Source organism: Cryptosporidium ubiquitum (genome assembly GCF_001865345.1).
Source record: "Cryptosporidium ubiquitum isolate 39726 chromosome Unknown contig_26, whole genome shotgun sequence".
Lineage (NCBI taxonomy): Eukaryota > Apicomplexa > Conoidasida > Eucoccidiorida > Cryptosporidiidae > Cryptosporidium > Cryptosporidium ubiquitum.
The window spans coordinates 45,781-70,369 of NW_021639832.1; the positions used below are offsets into that span (position 1 = coordinate 45,781).

At 28.2% G+C, this 24,589-nt stretch overlaps 10 protein-coding genes across 10 annotated transcripts; 6 read left to right on the top strand and 4 right to left on the bottom strand.

Moving 5' to 3' along the window:
• Positions 1–460: 460 nt before the first annotated feature.
• On the top strand, positions 461–1,942 carry cubi_00771 (vacuolar ATP synthase; the record flags this gene model as incomplete). The annotated part of the gene is made up of 1 exon (XM_029017784.1): positions 461–1,942. The coding sequence occupies one exon, from the start codon at positions 461–463 to the stop codon at positions 1,940–1,942; it is 1,482 nt and encodes a 493-aa protein (XP_028873228.1).
• An 864-nt stretch (positions 1,943–2,806) lies between these two features.
• On the top strand, positions 2,807–3,574 carry cubi_00772 (RRM domain-containing protein; the record flags this gene model as incomplete). The annotated part of the gene is made up of 3 exons (XM_029017785.1): positions 2,807–2,876; positions 3,022–3,279; positions 3,339–3,574. The coding sequence occupies 3 exons, from the start codon at positions 2,807–2,809 to the stop codon at positions 3,572–3,574; spliced, it is 564 nt and encodes a 187-aa protein (XP_028873229.1).
• A 1,859-nt stretch (positions 3,575–5,433) lies between these two features.
• On the top strand, positions 5,434–7,146 carry cubi_00773 (MYB domain-containing protein; the record flags this gene model as incomplete). Its single annotated transcript, XM_029017786.1, has 1 exon — positions 5,434–7,146. One exon carries the CDS (start codon positions 5,434–5,436, stop codon positions 7,144–7,146), a length of 1,713 nt encoding a protein of 570 aa, XP_028873230.1.
• Positions 7,147–7,768: 622 nt separating this feature from the next.
• Positions 7,769–9,136, top strand: cubi_00774 (membrane-associated calcum-binding protein; the record flags this gene model as incomplete). Its single annotated transcript, XM_029017787.1, has 1 exon — positions 7,769–9,136. One exon carries the CDS (start codon positions 7,769–7,771, stop codon positions 9,134–9,136), a length of 1,368 nt encoding a protein of 455 aa, XP_028873231.1.
• Positions 9,137–9,398: 262 nt separating this feature from the next.
• cubi_00775 (uncharacterized protein) lies at positions 9,399–9,803 on the bottom strand (the record flags this gene model as incomplete). The annotated part of the gene is made up of 1 exon (XM_029017788.1): positions 9,399–9,803. One exon carries the CDS (start codon positions 9,801–9,803, stop codon positions 9,399–9,401), a length of 405 nt encoding a protein of 134 aa, XP_028873232.1.
• Positions 9,804–10,176: 373 nt separating this feature from the next.
• cubi_00776 (uncharacterized protein) lies at positions 10,177–11,025 on the bottom strand (the record flags this gene model as incomplete). Its single annotated transcript, XM_029017789.1, has 1 exon — positions 10,177–11,025. The coding sequence occupies one exon, from the start codon at positions 11,023–11,025 to the stop codon at positions 10,177–10,179; it is 849 nt and encodes a 282-aa protein (XP_028873233.1).
• Positions 11,026–11,607: 582 nt separating this feature from the next.
• cubi_00777 (uncharacterized protein) lies at positions 11,608–12,366 on the top strand (the record flags this gene model as incomplete). The annotated part of the gene is made up of 1 exon (XM_029017790.1): positions 11,608–12,366. The coding sequence occupies one exon, from the start codon at positions 11,608–11,610 to the stop codon at positions 12,364–12,366; it is 759 nt and encodes a 252-aa protein (XP_028873234.1).
• A 712-nt stretch (positions 12,367–13,078) lies between these two features.
• On the top strand, positions 13,079–15,484 carry cubi_00778 (uncharacterized protein; the record flags this gene model as incomplete). Its single annotated transcript, XM_029017791.1, has 1 exon — positions 13,079–15,484. The coding sequence occupies one exon, from the start codon at positions 13,079–13,081 to the stop codon at positions 15,482–15,484; it is 2,406 nt and encodes an 801-aa protein (XP_028873235.1).
• Positions 15,485–15,554: 70 nt separating this feature from the next.
• On the bottom strand, positions 15,555–19,961 carry cubi_00779 (uncharacterized protein; the record flags this gene model as incomplete). The annotated part of the gene is made up of 1 exon (XM_029017792.1): positions 15,555–19,961. One exon carries the CDS (start codon positions 19,959–19,961, stop codon positions 15,555–15,557), a length of 4,407 nt encoding a protein of 1,468 aa, XP_028873236.1.
• Positions 19,962–20,949: 988 nt separating this feature from the next.
• cubi_00780 (uncharacterized protein) lies at positions 20,950–23,334 on the bottom strand (the record flags this gene model as incomplete). Its single annotated transcript, XM_029017793.1, has 1 exon — positions 20,950–23,334. The coding sequence occupies one exon, from the start codon at positions 23,332–23,334 to the stop codon at positions 20,950–20,952; it is 2,385 nt and encodes a 794-aa protein (XP_028873237.1).
• Positions 23,335–24,589: the final 1,255 nt, after the last annotated feature.

Here is a 24,589-nt window from a genome sequence, read left to right on the forward strand (position 1 = left end):
TAACTAGCATTTAACCTACTGCATGTAACTCTTATCTAATAATTTTTCTGTGATTAATTAACACTTTTAAAATTTCTCATTCTAATGAGACAAGGAAAAATTAAATGTACTTTCTAGTGTGAAATTTACGCTATTTAACCATTTCTCTTTAATATTTACTATAATGTCAATTCTAAAACTATCTACAAAATATTCCCAACTTTTTTCTAGTCCTAATTTTGCATGTATTTTTGAATGATTACATTAGGTATTGTTGGCGCCCTCCATGGATGCCGGTAATATTGTTGCTAGAAAGAGTTGTCTTGAAGTTTTCCCGCCAGAATGACCCAATATTAAATAATATTTGATTATTGGTTTGAAAAATTATTAATAAAGAATTAAGTCAAGTGGAAAAGTCAGCATAATTAGTCTGGAAAGAAAGAAATTAAGTAGAAACGGGTATTATTTTGACTTTGGAAAGATGAGATCCACTGAGCAAGTTAAGCTCATAGGAAAATTAGCATCTTCTGAGCATACCTCAACTGCAGAGAAACGATCTAGGATTTTGAGCCATGCACCACATTGGAAGAAGTACGAATTAGCTGGAGCACTTCCTGTTGGTTCTTCTGTAAAATTGATGGCATTACATAACCAATCACTACTAGTTAGAAGTCAGTTATTAAGCTCAGACAAACAATTACGCCAATTAGTTTTGAATTGCTTGGGTATTACACCAGATTTAGAGCCAGCTCAATATATCCTTACTATGATTTATGAACTTGTGAGAGACGATGCTGGACAATATCATGGTTTTGTGGAAACTACTAAGGGAGTTCCAATATTTGAGAAATTCATGCAATTTTTAGAACGTCCTAAAGTTGATAGTTACCTTTCTGATAAACTATTATTCTTCTTGTCTGGTTTAATTAGCCACTCTAATGATGGAGCCTACACAAAAGAAAATATTATAGAGCTTATTGATCATTTATTTAAAGCACCAGAAAATAGAAGAAGTCAATCAGGAAATAACCAAGATGATTTTTCATCATTCTCTATATCATCAAGTTCAAATTCCAGTCGAATGGAGAGCTCTTACTCTACTTTGAATGGAGGTTATTGTTCTATTATAGGTGCACTGGATGTTCTTGGAAATCTGGTAAAAGTGGATTCTTATAGAATGCTTGTTTTATCTCATCCCAATGTTGTCGAATTTATTTCTTCAAATCTATCCTCTAGCTCGCCTACATCTCACATATACAAAGCATGTGTTATTGTCTGGTTACTTTCTTTTAATGAGGAAACCGTTCCTATTTTAGTTTCAAAAGACCTCATTAGACAAATTGCCAGCACTATTACTGACTGTAGATCTGAAAAGGTTGTTAGAGTCACTCTTAATTTACTCAAGAATGTTATGAATAATGACGCAGCTGTTGAGAGCATTATTGATTTAGGCTTATTACAGTACCTTACTATTCTAGAGTATGAAAAATGGTTAGACCCTGAAATTTATGAAGAAATTCGTCGGGGACAAATAATGATTGACCAAAAACTCAAACAATTTTCTAACTTTGATAGGTATTGTATTGAACTTGATAAAAAGAAGTTTAAATGGTCATTTTTACATACAGAGAAGTTCTGGCTTGAAAATGTTATGAATTTTGAAGCTGATGAATTTGCTGCCATTAAAAAACTTGCACATTTATTAAAGACATCTGATGATCCAGTTACTCTCGCTGTTGCATGTTTTGATATTGGTGAATTTGCCAGACTTTATCCGATGGGTAAACAAGTTCTTGGAAAATTGAATGTGAAGGAGGTGTTGATGACCCTTATGACTTCTCCAAATCGTGAGATTTCTAAGGAAGCTCTACTTTCAATCCAAAAACTCATGCTTAATAAATGGAATCGAACCAATATTAACAGTAGTTCCGGATCTAATACAACAACCACTGTCAGATCCTAGAATAAGAAATAATAAAGAATACTATTAGAGGTAAAAACTCAATTTAAAGATGGCACAATCAAAACTCTAAATATGACTACTAATATTTCTACAAACGACTTTTAATTCGTGGAAATAGTCTTTGTTCCCCAAATTATTACTAACTTTAATAGAATAACTTTTATTTTACTTTAAACCAGACTTTTTCTAGTTAAACTTATTTTAATTTTTTTTTTTATTTGTTAATTCTTGCCGCCAATGGTTTTCTCAAACATTTTCATGTAATTATGCATGCCATCCACATGCAAAATAAGTTTCTAATATTTTGTCAAATTAAAATAATTAATTTACCTTGCATGTGCAAGTGCATGCAAGTCAATGTGGATACGAGTCGAAAATTACATGAAATGGCAAAAAATAGTAGTAATTAGGGAAAAATTATAAATAAAATATGAAAATGTCATGAAGAAATTATAAATTTGCATGAATTAATGAAAATTAGGGAGAAAAATAAATGCAAGAATGTGATTGGAATATTAGTGACATTATGTCGATTAAAACTATCAGAGAACCCACAAACAAAAAAAATGCATTTAAATAATTAAGAGTCACATTGACAGAATAGAAAGTTAATTCTGGGGAAAATAAATATTAATAAAGATATTATTTTTATTACTGTAATATTTTTGTTATTATTATATTGGCTGTAACATATACTATTTGAGAAATAAAAGTTATTAGGAAAATCAGAATTACACAAAATACTATTAGTTCCCTCATTTGTGTATTCGAAGAATTTCGCAATTAAACTAACATTAATTAGAGTTCACTTGAATAATCAAAAAAAGAAAATAGATATACCTATCTGATATAAAGATTTAAAAAATGGTTAAAGGAATACAAAGTATTTCAAATAAAATCCTGGTAGATGGATTAAATGAACAAATTACTAAGGGTGAGTTAATTTTTTAAGTCTATAAATTAAAATATTAATTTTAATACTCTAAAAGACCAACTTATAAGACATTTTGAAAAATTTGGAAATGTTGAGAATTGTCAGTATATTCAGGTAATGAATTTTGCGATTGTTACATTCTCAGAAAAAGGTGTTACAGAGAATGCACTAAGATCACCACATGTTATTATGGGAAGAGAGGTTAATTGCAGATTATATTGTGATAAATTGGAAGACCTTGCAGGTGAGAATTCTCAAGGTACGATGTTCAGAACAGAAAAGATATTTGTTGGAAATCTTCCAACAACTTGTTCACAAGATATTTTAAGAAAATATTTTGAGCAATTTGGCCAAATTAGTGATTGTGTAATGATGTGTGACAAAAAAAGTGGTATTGGAAGAGGTAAGTTAAAATAATTGTAGTTAAATTACTATTAGAAAAATATTATATATTCATTTTAGGATTTGGATTTGTTACTTTCACAAGCACCAGTGTTGTAGATGAAATAATTAGAGCTTATGATGAGCACTATATAGATGGACAATGGGTTGAAGTTAAAAGAGCGAGTCCGGAAAATGCTTTAAGAGGTGGTAACATGTCTTGTAATGGTATAAGTTCTCTTAATGCTACAAATTTATCTACAAGAGAAAAAAACAATACGAGCCTTTTGATCAAAAGTTTTAATTCAAATTTATAAAGATAAAAATGATCAACGAAATGTTACTTAGTCGTTTCTAAAAGAAGAAATAAGAAATTCTTTGATGTAAAAACACACTTATAAATGCCGTACAGTTTATAACTTTAAAGGCTGATCAAACTTTCAACTTACAATAAAAAAAAACAAGACTTATTGGGAATGCATAACCTTTTTATCTAGAGAAATATTCTACTTTAGAAGACCAATAAGTTATTATTTAAATAACTCATGCTTACGGTATGCCTATTCTATCATTCAGTAATTTTGAGTAATATTATTAAAAAAGTATAAGGAAAAAAAGAGCAAAAATAAGTAATGCAAGGTAACCATAACTAAATCTTTACCGGTGTTCACTTATTTCTTCTTCATTAGTTTACAATATATTTACAAACAATACCTAATCAACAATATTAAACTCATTTATTAAATTGCATGCTTATATTTAATAAAAATTATGCCTTCATTTATATTACATTCTTCTATACCGCCAAATCCCCATTTTTTTTAATGTATTTACCAAATATTTAAAAATTCAAAATGGAAAACCCGCCCAAAGCGACAAGACACGATGCGCAGAATTAATTAAGGTATCGGGTACTTATAACATGTATTCTTAAATAGGTGTTTAAAATAAGAGAGAAAAATTTCATAAGAAATAGTATATCTGAATAAAATATTACATTCGATTAAATACATTAGCTCATTAATTATATTAGCAAAAATCAAACTATATAATTTAAATAGCTGGTTATTAAAATTAATTTAATTTTAATTATACGTCTCACGTCTACCAGGTAAATAACTTACAACAAAGTTAATTAAATTGCTATTCAATTGTTGAAAATAAACGTATACGTGGAAATATATTAAATAATAAGTTATTTGTATAGTAAATTAAATTGAGAGGCAAATAAATATATGTACGTGCACCAGTCATTAACCTACAAAATATAAGAGCTAAGTACATGGTACTTTGCAGTGCGCATATGTATATCCATGTAAACTAAATTTAATATTATATGTTTGGAAATTTGTCTGTTTTTTTTTTTTGTAATTTAGAGAATAAGCTTTAGAAGATTGAGATTATATATTAACTACAGAGATCAAGGGTTAAAAGTACTTTGCACAAGAGCAATAACACAAAATATTAGGGTACCAAGCAAAGTAGATAGGTTATCAATTATTCAAGTATTTAACAAAATTATTACTGATAAATATTACATATTCTATTATTGCATTAATTCATCTTATATCTTTATATAAACTCAAAGTATATTCTCGTCTAAAGTCACAATAAGATTTACAAATTGTTCTCAAGCTAAATGAAAATATTTTGAATATTATTGAAATAAGCGACTTATCAAAATTTATTGGAAGTGTTACTTAATTTCAAGCTCATTTTTTTTATATAACCAAATTTAATTAGTATATATATAAGGACAATTGCTGATTTATAAGGGAAAAGAAAGGTACCTACAACAGAACTTTTAGGCTTTATATATTTGTATGTATTAATCAACAAATTTATGTGTTTATAAATAAATAAATAAATATATATATATATATATATTTATATATATATATATATATATATAATATATATATATATATATGTTATTATTACTAATATAATATATATTCTTAAACCACACATAAACTACTTTATTAGTTATTTATATATTGGAAAGTTAATCTAAACAAGGAAGAAATCTATAATACAGCAGAATATTGAATATACTTTAACGCTAAGAATATTGTTAATATTGATATTTGGTTCTAAGATTAGTGAACCTATAGTAAGACCAAACATTATATAAAATCTTCCATTTATTGCTTTTTATTCATTATTAGAAAAGGTAATGTTGAACTATATGGTAGGATCTGATAATTCAGAAAATGGTATGATCTGTTACTACGGAGAGGATGACATAGTTGGTGGGTATCCCAAGAGGAAGTTTGAAGAGAGTGAGGAGGGATTTGAGAAAGGAACTAGAAAAAAAAGATATATATTGGGACAAAATGTGGGAAAATGGACGGATGAGGAACATAACCGGTTTGTATTAGCATTAAAAAAGTTTGGAAGGAACTGGACTTTAGTACAGCAAGAGGTTAAAACTCGTACTCTCGTTCAAATCAGATCCCACGCTCAAAAATACTTCTTGAAAAAGGTCAGGGGAATTGCTCCATCAACTTTGACTATGGATTCAAAGTTGATCTCAACAGCTTCAGATGGAATTGTTCCAACATGGCTTCTCCAAGATGATTCTAATTATGCTAACAAAACCTCAATCAATACAAGTAGTAACATCAACCCAAATAATACTATAGTAAATACAAATGGAATAGGTAACTCTGGGAAGGATCCGAACAACCTTGGAAACATGAATTTATATATATATAACGAACCTTCCAATCCTGAATTACCTATTATTGATGAACCAGTTAATTTAGTAAATGTTTGTAATAGTAATGGAAATAGTAATAATAATAATAATAATAATAACACTAATAGTATTAACAATGATAATAACTGTGTAAATGACAATATTAATAGTAACGATAACATAAATGTAAATTGTAATTCCACTTTGGATGGCTCAAATTTGGTGATGTCTGGAGGGATGATTGGGAATGTGAATATCCTTGGAAGCCCAATTCTAGAATCTGGAGGGCTTTCTCCAGATATAAAATATAGCAACTACATGAGTAACAGTTTATTAGTTGATGATCAGAGAGACCAATGCGGATATCATGATTATAGAACAAATTTAATGGACCTTAAAACTGAGATGACCCCTAAATTTGATTATATTCCTCAAGGAGGAGGTTCAATATCCAAGCAAGTTGTTAATGACTGTATTTTTGATGAACCTTATTGTGATAAGCGTGTACCTGTAGATTCCAATAGCTTGGTCTCAACAGCTATTTCTAGTCCAGCTTCAATTGGCCCAGAAAAGAACTACATTCCCGCATCCTCTATGGGACTAGATATGTTATTAATGCCTCCCACTGTAGATTTGAAACAGAATAATAATGGTAGTCAGCATTCTTACCCAAAAGGACTCAGTGGACCCTCAAACAATAGTTGCAGTGATAACAACCCACATGGTAATTCTAATGATGTTAATAGTAGTAATAATAATAATAATAATGTAATTAGGAATAGTGTGGGAACAATATCTAATTCAACAAATTATGGATTCAATTATAACTTTGAAGACAGTGAAAATGTAATAAATCCTTCAATATCACTCTCAAACTGTGATGTACCCTGGCCACTAACTGAGAGTGATCAATTTCTACACTTCAACGATAATGACAATGCCATCTCATCATCACCTTCAGCTTCATCCTCTATTTCCTATTTGGACTTAGACTCCTCAGCTGAAGCCAAACAATATTCTATGGGTATCTCAACAACTCCAAACAAACGATATGACATTGGAAATACATTTTCTGATTTTGTTTATTGTGGAGATTCTTTAGGAATTGATCTCTTAAATGTTTACACCAATTTAAGAGATTCTTCTAGCCCTATTATAGATAATGCTGATGTTACCGACTTTATTTAAGTTATTACTTAAAGCAACTGCTGTTATTCAGTAAACATTTATTTCAGAACTATTTTATTACTTTACCCCGGATTGTTGGGATGCTTAGTACTAATAACTTCTACATAAGAACTAAACGTTTTACTCTACAAGTTGCTTCGAGATAAAAACCAGAAATAAATATTGCTAGTCTTAAATAAATCCTTTCTAATTTTTTAAATAAATTCTGTGATTTTTTTTTCTCTTCCCTATTTCACCGTTTCTTTAGTAATTTTTCTTTACTCGCAAACATTCTACATGCATATATTTAATTACATGTAATTTGGTTAAAGTTGATAAATTACGTGTTTAGGCGCCACCACCTAAATATTAATTAAAAAAAAATATTTATTTGCTTGTGGAAAGTAGGTACATATTAGTGTCATATCAAGGGGGAAAGATTTGATGGGAAAAAAGCAAATGGGGTTCCGAAGATTTATATTTTTTTTAACTTGGGGAAATTAATTGATAATCAATAATTATAATTTCTGAGTTATTAAAGTGCCCAGGTAGAAGAAATTGGTAGATTAATTAGTAATTACCAAAAGATAAGTTTTAGACTTTAAGAGAAGATATTAAAATAACAAAAAAGTTAATAAAGAAAATGAGGTCTTTAAATTCAATTTTATCAGTATTTTTGGTTTTGATAGTATTGATTTTTGTAGGGTTTGTACATGGGATTAATGAGAGCCCTGATTTGTTAAAATTGGTTTCAGATAAGAAAATGTATGATGAATGGCTTAAAACAATGACAGTAAGTGAGGAGGTAATTTTGGAGAGATTTAACACTCTTCTTGGGATTATTGATTTGAATAAAGACGGAGTTTTGGATAAGGATGAATTAACAAAGTGGATAAGATTTGTATCAGAAAGATCCAGCTTAAAAGAAGTTGAGGCTGAATTTAAGATTTTGGATAAGGATAAGGATGGGAAGATATCGAGTGAAGAATTTGTCAACCATTTTATTTCTGGGGATGATGAGGCTTCTTCTAAGGAAAAATTAGAGTTGGAGAAGTTTTATCAAGAATTATTTAAAGAGGTGGATTCTGACAAAGATGGATATTTGAACGTTGAGGACTATTATTACTTGACAAATTACTATAACTTATCAAAAGAGCTATTTATTAAAGTCAACAGCTTTTTGTCTCAAAATGATAAGAACGGTGATGGAGTGATAGATAAAGAAGAGATCAAACAGATTAAAGAGGAAAATGCTGAGGTTATTACCGGTGATCCTGACAAGCTTGTCATCTTTGGGGTTGACATGTCAAATGAGAATGAGCTCTCTGTAAAGAAGATTATTTTTTCACTAAGATCCCAGGAAATTCAGGACGCAATTACGGATGCTTATCATCAATTAGTAGATGTATATAATACTAGAAAAGATGCAAAAGCAGAAGATCCGAAATCTTCTTCAATACCTATAGATTTTGTAAGATCCAACCATATTGTTTATATTCAATCAATATTGGCAGATTATGGAGACGTTTTCAAATATCCACACGATATTTTTGTTGGAGTACATGACAAGGATTATGATTTATCCAGTGAAAAGTGTACTGAGTTATTTGGTGAAAATGAAAGACCTGAGAATTCTGATGAAGAAAATGAGTTTGATCATGACGATTTTGAAACTGATGACAACAATCCAAATGATGATGTTGAAATTTCAGATGATATGATTCAAAGACTTATTTCTCTAATGGGTAACTCTGGACTTGGAGACATTGATGATGGAAGTAGAAGCATGTTTGATGTATTTGCTCATAAAGCAGAGAGAGAGGAGGGAGGGGATCTTGCAGGTATGGAGGAAATTCTTAAGATGTTGCAATCACTTATTGGCTCTAAGATGGGAGATAATGCTCCAATTCCAGAAGATCATGAAAATGATATTCCAGATCATGAAGATGATATTCCAGATCATGAAGATGATCAAGAGTTTTCTTCATCTAAAATTAAAGACGAATTATAACTTCTTAATAGAATTCTAGGAAGTGTGGATTTAAATTTCCTTTTAGGTTTTAAATTAATTACGTTTTTTCCACAAATATTTACCCTCCCTTAAGTTTTCTTTTATTTATTCTTATGGTAATAAATTTGTATGCAAAGTGAACCTTATAATAAAATTATAATTAATAAAACCTATTTGATCTGACTTATACTATGAGTAACAAAAATAGGTAGCCAGGTACTTTGTGTTTAGGTAGATAAGTTATATCAAAGTTTAATTATAACTAATAGTTGTTATATACAATAACTTGGTTTGAAGCAAAACCTGTCCCTCCTTTTAGAACGAATAAAGTAATTAACTTTAGAAATAAGTTGATGACTGCAATAATGATGATCAATATGTGACTCCCAAAAGTGGAAGGTTCATTAGTTTTCCATTGCATAGAAAACCACAAGGGAGACCAATAAAGTATGTAAATGATATCTTGTAAACATGAAAGTAGAATAAACCTGCGAATAAACCTCTGTTGGCGTGACTTCTGACTCTCAGGAAAATTAAAGTAGCTCCACCAAACAAATATGAATAGAGGAAGATTATAGTCTGAACGACAAATGCTAGATATTCCTCCCAAGCCTGCTATAATAAGAAAGAGGGAATTGGCTTTAGTCTGGTCCACAATAACTACCATTTTTTCCCTAAATAATAGTTAACTTTAGAACCCTTAGCTCAAACAAATATCCTATTCCTAGTTATTTTTTTTTTTTAAGTTTTTTATGATCACAAATATGGGTATTTATTCTTTTATTTTCCCCCTAGTATTATTATTACATGTAGCCACTATAGTTGCCGCCAAAACATGCAAAATTAAACAAAGTTCAAATAATATTAAGTATAAGAAATTATATGACATTAAGCAAAGAGAATAAAACATGGACGGACAAAAAGAGTGTATTAGAGTAGTAATTAATTAGTGGGTATAAATATCTGAAATAAATATATATTAAATAGTAGTATTGTATTAAGTGAGATAATAAATAGTAATTCATAGGAAAAGACACAATTCAGAGTTTGATGATGTTTGATGTAGCTTGTTGAATTCTATTCAGAGATTCCTCAAGAAGTTTGAGTAATGTATCTTCAGAATTTTGTCTCTCTGATCGTTCATTTCTGGTGTCAATAGTGATTTGCTGTACCAAATTTTCCATAAGATCCAATAAAGTATCAATAGATTGCTGTCTTGTATTAACTTCATCATTAATCAGGCAATTAAGTCTTTCAATTTCTTCTTTTAATTGAGATAATAAATTGTTCTCAATAGTTTGACACTTTTCAACTTCATTTTTAATTGCATTACCAAGACGAACAATATCTACTTCTACAAATCTCTTAACACAAGAATCCAATTCTTCTCTTTCAATATCCTTTTTGGAGATTTCGTTTCTAAGACGTTCCATTCTGTCATCAATAATTTCAATAAGCCTTTGTTCCATTGACTTTCTACTAAATATTTCACTTTGAAGTAGTTCATTAAGACGCCTTTCTACATTTAAAATCTCACTTTTAGAATTCAAGTAGTTTTGGTTTTCCATAGAATTAGTCTTAATTTCTTGATCTGTATAGTATGACGAATATACCTCTCTATTTTCTGATTTTAAACTCATTAAAGTACTTTTTAATTCGTTAACCTTTCTCATTCCTTCATCGTACTTTCTGTTTATTTCCTCTTCAAATCTTTTCATGTTAGCTTCCATCTCTGCTAACTTATCATGATGTTTTGCAGATCTGTCTATATCTAATCCATTGTGAATACTATTTAGTCTCTGGCTTAATCTACTAATTCTATCATCGTGGTAGATATTTGCTCCTGGACCAGAAGCCAGCTTCTTTGAATAGTTTGAAGCACTTTGCATATTGGACTATTTATATTAGTTTACTTTTTTTTGATCATATTTTCGTCTACTTTCCACTTGATTGTGCAAATCTTATCTTCTTTACCTCTAATTATATAATTAAGTTTAAAATCCTCTTCACATTAATAGAGTGATTCTAAGTCCTAATGTTCAGAGAAATCTAATCACACAAGAAATCAAACAAAACCCAATCACCCACTTGGCTTAACTTTTTTATTTTTTGCTTGCAAACTCCAATTTTTTTTTTTTCCTCCTTGAATAGTTTTTATCTTAATAAATTATTTTAAAATATGGCGCCTTTAAATCCGGTACCTTATACCGGCATTAAAAATAGAGAAAAAATAAAAATAAAAAAGATCAACTCGGTTTATTTAATTACTGATTACTATATCTGAATTTTTATGGGAGTTATATTGGTTCTTAAATATTGGTAGTAATAGAAAACCAATATTTTTTCTTCAGTTCTACTACACTATAGAATTATATTGTAATGAAATATTGATAATAAAAGTAATTAATTGAAAATTAATTTTTTACCCAAATTAATCAATTTTTTTAAAAAAAAGAGTATAATGAAAACAAATGATTCTTAAACAAGGGACTCTAACTATGTTTATTTACATATTTATTGTTTTTCAGAATTGCATATATACTAAATTTGTCAATGCTAATTCAGTTGGAAAACTTGGATACTATGATTATGATGAAGGCAATGTTCGTAATCGAAATATATCAGGAGGGTTTAAGAAGAATTTTGAGCCGTTGAAAAATAACTTTATCAAATTCTTTTTAAATGATGAAAGTGAAGCAAACTCAGAAACTATTTATCATACTTCTGCCAATACTCCTTTCATGGACTTTTCTCATGGTTCCTTAATTAAAAAAGTCGTTCCAAAATCCGAGAAAGTATGTTCTTCTATTCAACTCATGTCATTCTGGAGACTTTATAGTGATGTTATTGATTTAGTTGAGTCTGAGTTAATTAATACCTTTAACTCAAATCTAGTACATAAGACAATTCCTAGAGAACTTTGTGAAAATAACCAGGCATTGACTCAATCGGAGGGAATCAGTGAAGATATTTCTGAAAAATTAAAAACGACTCAATTTAGTTTTAACTCAACCAAAAACCATTTTTCGTCTCTAAGTAGAACGAATTCCGATCAACTTAAAAACGTAACAGAAAACTCTTTAAGATTTAAAAAAGACACAAATAAGGTCAAAGAGAAGTCAAGTCAAACTGAGAGCAATCGTACTAATAATAAAAGACAAAGAAGAAGTCATAATAACAAAAAATCAACTTTCCAATTTGGTGTTCACAAATATTTTCATATTAACTAATGCCTTTTTTAATCCGCTCAGCACCACTTACTATTTAATTAACAAAAACTAATCAGCCATTTTTCACCTATATATAGGATTATAGTGTTATCTCAATGACTATATATCATTTTAATTTTTTTTTGTTTAGAAATTTACTATTACTTATTCTCATCTTTATGTCCATGATCATTCTCCACTTCATTTTGTTCAACTTCTTTTTATTAAAAGTTTTTTTTTGTCAATATTTTAATTCATTGGTTTCTAATCTTTGCTGAATCCACTAATTTTCTTTATTTATGAGGTTTTGCATGCATTTAATTCAATTATTGACACGTAAGTGGCGCGCGCGCGTCATTATAAATAGATTTTATGTCAAAAAAGGTTTGTGGGTGAGAAAAAAAAAAATCATAAATTACATTTTGCAATAAAACATTAATTAGGTGACAATTCTTGTTAAAATTCAAACAGATTCTGTATAACTTGCCATTGAATGATGAATATTATATGTACTAGCAGAATAGAATCACGAAATTGCTCAAGGTTGTGTGAAAAGAAATCAACTTGAAACTCAAAAGTGAGAGAAAGTAATAATTAATCTGGGGCACTTGGAATTATTACTTCACCTAACAAATTTGCATGCATTTGTAATTGCGGGCCAATTAATTCGAAATTATAACATAATTCAAATATTTAAATTTTTAAAGAATAGAGTCAGAAACAATAGATAAAAATGTCCGCTGAAAAAGAATTATTTACGCTGGAGGAGTTTCAGAGAATGAAGTTAGTAACTCGGAGTAGAGTAAATAAAGCTATAAACTCCTCCACCAGTATATTGGAATCAGCTAGAAGCTCATGTCAAAAAGCTCCAAAGTCATATAAAATGCTCAATTTAGTTCCAGGAGCAATTGAGGCTCCAAAACGTGATGGAAAATCAGTAGAAGAGTTTGCTGTTATAATTAGTAAAAAGTACTCATCTAGAGTAAATGATAAAGCGAAAAACAAAAAGAAGGATTTAAAGATTAAAAGAGGAATCAATGGAATGATTAAGGATTGGAACATAATTGAAGGAAGTGAAACTGGTGAAATGAATATTGGTGATTCTACATTCAAGGATTTTGTAACTGAGGCAAAAGCTGCAGAGTTTGTAATAAAGTTTCTAGATAGGATGCAATCAAAAAAGTATGAAATGAATTATGATAATGTTTCTATGCATGTGAAAGGAGAAACTCAATTGGACAGGCAATTGTCTGCATATCCACTCTTTGTATCTACTATTTCTCATGTATCAATGGGTTTTTCAACTACCAGAAGAGATGGAACATCATTATATGATATTGTTGGAGCTGGAGTAGATTCAAACTTGTCATCATTAGTAGGTAACTTTAAGAGTAATAAACATATTTTTGATAGAAGCCCTCTAGTTCAGCTATCTCAAGAATTAGAAAAAGACAGTTTATTGGAAAAGGCACCATCTTGGTCATCAAAGTTACTCCCAAGTATTGGAACTAAGTTGGATTATCAAACTTTTGATGAAGAAAAGGCTTTAGGTGTATATAGTAAGGACAAAATAAATAAGGAATCAATCATATTTAGACAATTTACTCAGCTCCCATCAGCAGGAAGAATGGGTAAAAGATACACAAATTTAGAAGCTTTAAATACATTAGCATTACAAAAGGATGAAAGTTCTGTTCATGATGATACTACAACTGATTCAAAAAGCAAAAAATCTCAAGGTAATGTAAATTCATCATTACAAATAGTAACGGATTTGAATAAAATACCAATCAAATTTCCGTGGATATTAGAAGAATTACCAATAGCTCAATCATTTAAAAATCAGTTTCTACTTTTTAGTGAAAATTCATCTTCTAATAAGAATGAATCAAAAGAAGATAATGTAAAAAAGACATTTTTTCAAAAAGCAAAAGGATTATCAACTTCAACCTTAAGACAAGAAAATGTAATTAAGGCAATTGTTAGTAATAGAGGAATTGCAATGGTAAGAAATATTACAAATGTACCAGCAGATTCCAAATTAGAAGCTTATTTTGATGAATTAGATGATAATAGTGATAATGATGATAGGTATTTATGGGAAAATGATAGAGAAAGAAAAAATCATGAAACTAAAGAAATTGGAGTACAAAAATATTTAGAAGAAACATCTTTTGATATGGATTTCCAAAATAAGGAGCAAGATTTGGAGTCATTAATGAAGGATTTGGAGATTCATTATAATCAAATAAAGAATGAAAGGAATGAGGAAAATACACTCAAACAAGGAAATGTTATTCAACCTCCACAAAGTGGTCAAATCTCTTCATTTGCATATCATGAATCAACTGATTATTTAGATTTTCATAATATTGAAACTCTACAAAAAACAAGTGATATGACTAATATTACAAAAGATAATGAATTAAGTAAAATGTTATTACAAGGTATGAATTCCTATACTGGCCCAGAGCTCAAGATAGAATATGATTTAAGTGAGCTATATAATCCAGAGAGAAATCTATATAGAGGAGAAGGGATTGAAAAGACATGGAAGAGTTATTATGATTCATTAAAGAATTATCAGGAATCAATCAATAAAAAGAAAGAATATATGGATAGAATTCATTATAATATTAGTCCATCTAGGAAAATCTTGAATGGTTCTCAATCTAGAAAATCTAAGATTCCTAAATCATTTTTACCAATACATGAAAGGTTACAACAAGAGGATGATCCACAAGAAGAATATTATAGCTTTGTTCAAGGTCAAAGAATGATAAAAGAAAGTATGAATCAATTTCCAATACAAAGTCATACATCTGGAAATAAAACTATTGGTGAAAATAATATTCATTTAATAACTTCAAAATCTAGGGGTCATATTAGAGGATTAGCAGCAGTACGTGGTGGAAGAAGAATTCAACAGAGATTAATGAGTGATAGGAGTAAATATGAGAATGAGTTAAGGTCAAGAAAAGAAGATCTTGGTTTTCTGGAATATAAAGAAAAAGATCGTCAAGAATTTTTGGAACATGTTAGATACAATAATAAAAAGATTCAAGAAGTTTATAGGATGGAAGATAAGCTTAAGACAAAAGCAAGAATAGCATCTAGAGGTAGATTTAAAAAGATATGAAAATTATATGATATAATTCTATTGGTAATTAAATAATCAAATTGTAATATATTTATTTTATTTTATTTTTTTATTTAAGAAAGATCCTTAATAACAATTGGGTAGGATCTAAATCTAAAAAATCTGATTCTGGTTTATTCTTATCGTTTAAATCAAGATCTATAATTTTATCATTATATTCCTCAATTGATTTACTATTGGAATCTATCTTCATCTTTTTTCTAATATGAGAGTTACCACCATAAGAAGAAGATAATGAACTTCTTTTTTTTTTTTTACTGGATATTTTTACCTTATCAAGATCATCTTCTTTTAATACATTACTTTTGCTCTTATTGATATTATTATTGTTTGAAGAAAAACATGATGATTTAGAATTATTATTTTGACAAATAAATCTCTTATATTGAATATAATCATAAAGTATATCTTCAAAAGTATCTTGAATAAGACAATATTTAACTTTAACAAAACAAGATAATGGAATTTTATTTGATCTGATTCTATATGCTCTAGAAATTGTCTGATTTTCTATTGATTCATCTGAAATTGGATCTAAAATATATAAATTTGATACACAAGATAAATCAAGACCATGAGATCCAATATCAATACTTAATAAAAGAACTGGAAAATGATTCTTATTTATATCTTCAAAATCTTTTTTAAAATTTATAATAGATTTCTGTAATTCTGATTTTGGTATATGTGGATAATATCTACAAGCTCCTATATTAAATAAAATGGTTAAAGTATAATATAAAAAGTCCAATTGTTGCCATAAACTAGAAACTACCATAATCTTTGTTTTTGGATTTTCTTGAATATCTTTTAAAATACAATGTAATATATATCTCAATTTTGAACTTGATAAAGAAATTAATCCAATTGATATAAAAGGAATATTTTGATAAATATAATTAAAAGGTAATAATGAATCACCAAAAGAATGAATATAATTATAAAGATAATTATTAATATTATTAATAGTAATATCTGTAAATTTCTGATATAATTGAAATAAATTTTCTTCAATTTCATTAGATTTATAATTTTTGGTTAATAATGTTCTTAGTTGAGAAATTAATGGAAAATTAAATAGTGGAATATTAAAATCTGTTGAGTTTGAAATTAAATTTGCATTAAAATTTGTATTTAATTCAGAATTGTTACTTTTTAATTCAATATAAGAAATTTGAATAGGTACTTGAAGTCTATCAAAAAAGTCAGAATTAATTTTGATATCTTCTCCACAAACTATACAAAAATTTATAGGTCCTCTTTTAGGCCAATATAATTTCTTCTTTAGATTAATATTTTTATTATTAACTTCAATATTTGAAAAATTAAGATCAACTTGAATTGGATTATAACCATGTTTTTTCATTATACAATAAGTACATACAAGATGTAATTTAGGACATGGAATAATTAAAGGAAATAAAATTATATCACTACATGAATCACATTTATAATAATTCATTGAATTAGATTGTGGTGATGATAATTTTATATTAGTAAAATAATCCAGTACAAATTCCATTCTAGAAAATGATTCTAATGGATAAAAATGATCATTTTCATAATTTGGATGATTATTTTCAAGCATTAATCGTAATTCTTGTATATCTTTAATTGAAACAGAAATATATGGAATTGATAAATTCATATTTTTAATAAGTTCCAATTTATTATCATCCAAAATAAAATCTTTAATATTCATAGTAAATCCAAGTATAGAAGCAAATCTAAAATTCCAAATAACTTCTTGACGATAATTAAAATTATTAGGATGTAATAAAGAATCAACATTATCTTGACTAAAATATGTACAAAATAGATTTCTTTGTGTTAACTCACAAAGGATATTATATATATAAAATTCATTATCAATATAAGGTTGTATAACTTTTTTAATAGGGCCAATTAAAATAGGAAGATAATTACGTAAACATTGATTTTTCTGATTAAATACAATAATTGAACCAATTTGAGTAATGATTGTAAATATTCCAATAGGTGAAAGCTTTCCATTAAAAGATTTGCAAGTCAATTTAAAGATTGAATAATTATTAGAATGATTAAAACAATGTATTTGAGATTGTATTAAAGCTTGATTATCATTACAATGAAGATGTTTAATATAAGATCTTGTTGAATTTCTTATATATTCTTGTTCATAATTACGTGTTTTATCACAAATTATAGGTAATTGTAAGAATTTTAAGATATTTGGAATATTTGTATTCAGTGATTTGATGATAGAAATAGGTAAAGGAGTACCAGACATAATCCATTTAAATTCGGATTTTATTTTGAATATAAATTGTTGATATAAAGTTGAAGAGATTTCAGAACTACCAATATTATGGCCTTCATCAATAATTAATCTAAGCCATTTAATTCTTAGGATTGGACTCATTTCTTGTCTAAAAAAAGGATCTTTAAAATTTTCAAGATCACAATTTTGTTCTCGAGTACTTTTAGTAAAAACTCTTTTGTAATTTTGTTTAACTTTACATAATTGAAATTGTTTAGTAAGCATTCTGTATGATAATATAACAATTTGAGCTTTAGCTAAGATATTTGGCTCCATAACATGATCTTTAGAGGGGTCATCAAATAAATAGATGAGAATATCATGATTAGAATGATCAATTCCTGTTTCTTTAATAGAGTTTTTTTTGTTGGATTGATTAGAGTATATTCTTTTAATTTTAGATTTTGAAGAGTTTATATTGTTAGTAGTAGTAGTAGTAGTAGTAGTAATAACATCAGTTTTGTACCACTTTTTGATTTCCTCAATCCAGTGTTGAATAAGGTGGTTTGGTACAATAATTAATGTAGCTCCAGTTGAAATAAGGTCTGTGTTTTTGTTTAAAGTGTTATTTTCTATAGATAGATCAACCAGTTTTAGAGGAGGACTTTGATTACTAATAATAAAGTTAATTTTTGGATCTTTATTATTAATTTGATAAAGCAAATGAGTAACTCCAAAGGGATATTCAAAGTATGAAGTTCCCGAAATTTTGTGAATATCAGAAACTTTATTTGATGTTTTGCTAATAAGTGACAATATTGTAAGAGTTTTTCCAAGTCCTGGTTCATCACAGAATATTCCTCCTTTAGTTTGAGAATACTCTTCATTTTTGAACTCAAATTGTGATTTTGGATTAAAACCTAGATGAATGGTTTTATTTGTATGGTTAATATACAGAGCAATATTAGAGTTTTTTTGAAAAATCATTTGAGAAATTTGGTTGTCAAAGTTTTTGGGATGAATTTTAGCTCCCATTAAATAGTTTTTATTTTGGTCCCAAATGATTTTTCCCAAATTTTCAGGTTGAAGGACCTGAGATAAGTCTTTTATTGTTAAATAATGCCAAACAGATAGGTATTTAAATACATCATCAGAAGAAGTTAGAAATCTGATAGGGCTTTCAAATAACCAATGACCTTTTCCAGAATGTGATTCACGTTCTAATAACCAGGTTACTGATTTTCTCTGATGTGGAAGTAAAGCATTTCTATGATATGTTAACCAAATAAAGTTGAGCGACTTACTTAAGAAACAAATTTGGGTAAGAGAATGATCATCAAGAAAATCAAAAATACTCCACCAAATTTCAACTGGTATTTTGCTATTTAAATATTGATAATTAAATCCTTCGTTTCTTAAAGCAGATGTAATAACGTTACTTTGACATTCATTATCATGATTAGTAGATTTACCAATAGAAATTAATTCATTACTGAGATAATTCATAAGATTTCTAATTGATAAGGAATTGATCAGATCCGAATTAAATTCCAAGTGTTCAATACAATTAATAACTTTGCATTTTGAGTAACAAAAACTTTCAAATGCCTTGTAAACCTGTTTTTTCTGTTCAGTTTTGTATTGATATTTGCAATCCAAGGTATTGGGTATAGTTAGATCAGTGAATATATTTCCTTGAAGAATTAATTTTCTAAATAAATCCAAAAGTGGTTTTCTTCTTTCATCTAAATGTATAGAAAATGTACTCTTTAAATGTGATAGAACTTCATAATTTGCTGCATTATTACTTAAAGTTAAAATGCCTCTTTTGCAATTATAACTTGTTATTAAATTTAGGCCAAAATTATACCATATATATACCTTTACTCGTATTTTTCGATTCCTTTCTAATTCTTCTTCCCTTATTTGAGGAAACAAATTAACCAACTCTTCACTGAAAGTACTTTCAGTTTCGACAAAGGAATCAAATTTGATTCCATCAGAAATTCTTAACAATCCAGTCCAGACGCTTTCCTTAAAAGAGTACAAACTAATGTTTTGTTCATCTTTTTCAGACTCTTCCTTTTGGGTTTGATTAATGAACTTATTTAGATCACTAAGCCAAAAAGAATAACCAATTTTCTTGAGCAAAATCTCCTCGCACTCTGAAGCTATTCCTCCAAGTAGAACCCACCTATCTTTTGACTCAAAATCCATTTCTCATATTAATTAATTTTTTCTGTTTTTCTCTACTTTACTTCGATTAGCTTTACAGTGTTCTCATAAACTTATGTAAGAATTCCAAATAGTTACAGAGTTTTACCTATAAACTAAATATCTTCAAAATTCAAAATATTACCATAAAGAGGTACAAAGCTATTTCTTTCTGTAATTATTTTAGCCTTGAATCTTTTTTTTAATGATAGAGTACTTTTTTGAGTTAAATTGTCAGAATATACTTTGGCGCCATGACATTTATATTGGTATTATTGCATTTATTATATATTATTATTCTTGAGCCTAACCCATTAACTAAGATTTTTTTTAAAATTATAGTTAATGCTTAAATTATTTGTTTAGAGCTTATTTTACTTGATTCAATCATTTTTTTTTTAATTTATCAAAATTTCTTTTTTTAAATCTCTATTATCCATGTTAACCTGCCTTTTTTTAAAACAATATGGAGATTTGTTTTTTTTGATGTTGAGTTTAAAACAGTTCCTCTAGCACATTTAAATGGAATGTGACTCTGAAAACTTAATCATTTTAATATAAATTATTCATCGTTTTGCCAAATTCTTAGCAAATGAAATGGATATTTTGAATCCAAATTAACTAGCAACAAAAAAGGTCTTTAAACTTTTTTGTCACACTTCACCAGTTACCACTATATTCAATTTATCAATAAAATTATTTAAAGAAATTAAAATTTTTATTAAATTCGAATTATAATACTAAAACTAAAGATAATATTTTTGTATTTGTATTCACAAAATTTGCAAGCTTGCATGTAAATATATTTTCTCTGACGTAACATTACATGCAAACTATTTTTATTAATTTGACACGTCATCTATTTTAATGACTTTCCCACAATTGGCGCCTAAAAAAATTTCGCAAGTTAAATTGCATGCAATACTTGTAGCCATAATAATTATTAAATTTGAATGAAAATAATATTAATTTAAGAATAATCAAATATAAATTATTTTTTCTTATTACCATGCTTAATGTTTCGAATGGTATCTTTGATAACTTTTTCGAGAAAATTCATATGCTTTATTCTCATAACATACGGCCATGTTCTTCTTTCACCTTGTGTTATAAAATGAAGCATATCATCGTATGAAGGGTGATTAATACATCTGTACCAGTCAAAAAGAGAAACCTTTGGAGTAATGGTAACATGTCCTTCAATTTCTTGTAACATCCAGAAATTGCTGACATCTTTCCCGAATAATTTTGGAATCAATTTCAATTTTGCTAATTTAGTATACCTATACTTAATATCCAAAGTTAGCCAATTTAAAACATTATGCAAAAATGTACGTTCAGGATGAATAATGCTTGTGTTGATTGGATTGATTGAAACAAAAGGAACATGATGCGGATTTACTTGTGATACAATGAATTGTCTTACATTAAATAAAGTTGATAACTCTTTATGTGGTATATCCTGAGAAATTGATCCATCCATCCACTTCATTCCTGGAGGGAAATATCGGATAATTTTATTCGTATGGTTATCTTTTGCAAATAGCTCTGCTACTGGCATTAATCCTGGTAATGCACAAGAAGCTGCAACTGCACTCCAAAGTAAAATATCTGGAGTAGTTACACAATTTAAAACTAATGGCTCAGTAAATTCTGGAGTAACATGAGTTGGACTTACTGTTATTGTTACAATTCTTCCTGTTAATTTATATGCTTCATAAAATGTATAATTTTTAAAGTAGGTTTGGCAGGTCTTAATAAATTCCTTTGGATCAATCATATATCCTTTTACTAGGAAGTGTCGAATCTGATCTAATAGGGGAGGAAACCAACGATGACCATGCATATTTGAAACTGTAGGTTTAATATATTCATTTAAGATCTCCTCGTTACTTTTTGTTGCTAGTAGAGCCGCAACTATTGAACCTCCGCTTGTTCCATTGATTATTTTTGGCATTATATTTTGCTCTAATAAAACTTTAACCACACCTAAATGATACATTGCTAAAGCCCCTCCTCCACTTAAGCATAAAGCAGTTTTTCCTGTTGAATGCCCTAAAAGTTCCAAATAATGAATTAAACTATTACTTGCAATTGTGTTTTCATTTCTTGAATTTCTTAAAATTGATCCGGTACCAGTTTCAAAGCTACAAAAGCTCGTTAAATTATTCTTTTCTTTATTCCCGTAGTAATATCCCCAGTCTGAATTCCATCTATTTCCTTCTTTGCAAATATCATAATCATTATCAGTAATCTGAATGTCATTATCTTGTTCTTTACAATAGCATTCTTCAGCAGTATTAGAGTTATATTCATCTTGTACTGTATTGTTTTCTTCGTCATTTCTCAAACATTTCTCACATGTTTGGATTGAAACGTTCTTCATCAAAACCTCTTTAAAGTCTGAGAAAGAAGAAGTTGAAGTATTCATTAAGTCTCTATTTTTCAAATATGTTCTGCTAGGCGAACGAGAAATATTATTTCGATGATAGATTTGGTGATTGTATTGATTATTACAAATATTATTATTCATTTTTGGTTGATTTGAAAGCTCTAGCTCATTTTTAATTGAAAAAAAATCTTTAGTTTCTTCTTTAACTGAACCATCGTTAGAATTCTCCTTATCTTCTTTTAAAAGCTTTTCTATTTCAGAAATTTCTAAAACTTCATTTTCATCCTCAATGTTAAATACCACAGAATCATCATCTTTACCAAAAACTGAATTACTTGAATAAATGCTTGACTGTTTTGGGAAGCTAATCAGTCTTTCTATTGAGCCTGACCTTGAATCCTGATCTGAAGAAAGCTTAAATGAAGTTTTATCGTTTAAAGCATTTTCAAGCTCTATTGAAAGTTCCTGAGATCTTGAACAAATTGTCAGAAACTTTAAAACATTCTCAATTTCCTCCTCAAATTCATCTATTAAAATTTTTGTGCCAGAAAACGCCTTATTATATAATGCTTGTTTTGATATTGATGCAAAATTTCGATCACAACACCATCTTAAAAGAAATACTAATTTCTTTAAATTATTACTTTTTCTTGCCTCTTTCAATCTAAATATATACTCCTTCAAATACATCCATTGGTAATCATCTGTCTCTTCTGTTGTTCTCCATTCATTTCCACCACAAATCTCATCCAATTTGGCTCCTATACTAAACCATTCATCATAACTATTTGATTGTTCCAACCTATAATATAGTTCATCTCTTGCTGTATGAAAACTTCTAATCCATGAACTTAATCTTAAAAGCAAACTAGAGCATATAAATAATACAATGTTTACTGATATTCTAAATATGTGATATAACCCTAGCATTACCCTCCCAAATGAAAATAGAAATGAACCTAATAGCCACAAGCACCATGTCATCCATATTAATGCGTATTGCCTAATTCTTGCATTAATTAAAATCCCCAATGCAAATGTTGTTATGAAAGTCGTTGAAAATATCAAATGGACCAAAAGTATTACCAACCATGTGCTAACCATTGTCAGATGTACCACATGCAAACACTCTTACATGCATGCATGTGTATATATTCAATATAAATAAATAAATATAAATTTATTGCATGCAAAGGATATATTAAAACAAAAGTTTCTTCAATTCCCTTTTCTCCCTTTTATGTCACCCTTCCTGATTTAAAAACTTGAAGGCGTTTAAAGGATTTAGTTCTAATAATAAAAATAGTTTATTAATTACTATTATTTAGTTTTTTAATCATTTTACTTGATAAGTCTATGTATTCAATTAAAGATAGCGACCCAAAATCATTACTTGAGGTAATAGCAAGTACTTTTCTTGTTAGTTCTCAATTGGAATATTTGTTGGAAGAACTAAAAACCCTCAATTCAGTTACTTTAAAATAGATTTCAAAAAACCTAATTTAGTTTTTTTTTAATGTGTTAATTTAATTTACTTTTGTGTGTCAATTCTTAAATGCAATTTCCCCACATAACATTTTTTTTTTCCATCCTCGCTTACGTGTAAAATATTTATTGCACATATACCGCCCAAATTATACTGATTAAGCTTGAATAAGCCAAAATATCAACTAGTTATTGAATAAGATAAATAAATATATATAATAGCGTCAAATTCCTGAAAAAAAGCTAGAGAAACACTGGCTCAATACTTTATTTATAAACCCACTGGTTAATGGGAGCTTGACTTGGTTTTTTTTTTGTAGAGGGCTTATTTGAAGGAATCTTGGATGAAATCTGGAAATTCTTTTAAAAAAATTAAAACAAAAGACTATAGCAAGTCAAAAACAATCAAGTTTCTTTGGTTAAAAAATTGCTAAATTATTTCTTTTTGATGAAAAAATTTAAAGATTTAGGTCCAAATACATCCAGAGAAGATGTATTATTTTTCCGCCTCATTAAGCTTTTCCAATCAATTAAACAAGTATCAGAGATTCTAGTTGAGCTTTTCATCAATTTTATTTTATTTTTGTCCTCATTATTAACTTGGCTCTTTCAATTTAATTCCTATTTAGTCTCTTTCTTCAAGAATGTATACAAGATCATATCTAGAATCGCCGATTTCATTACTTTACAACAAAAGATATATATTCTAGTAACTATTATAATACTGTATATATTAATCTATGTGGGTAATAAG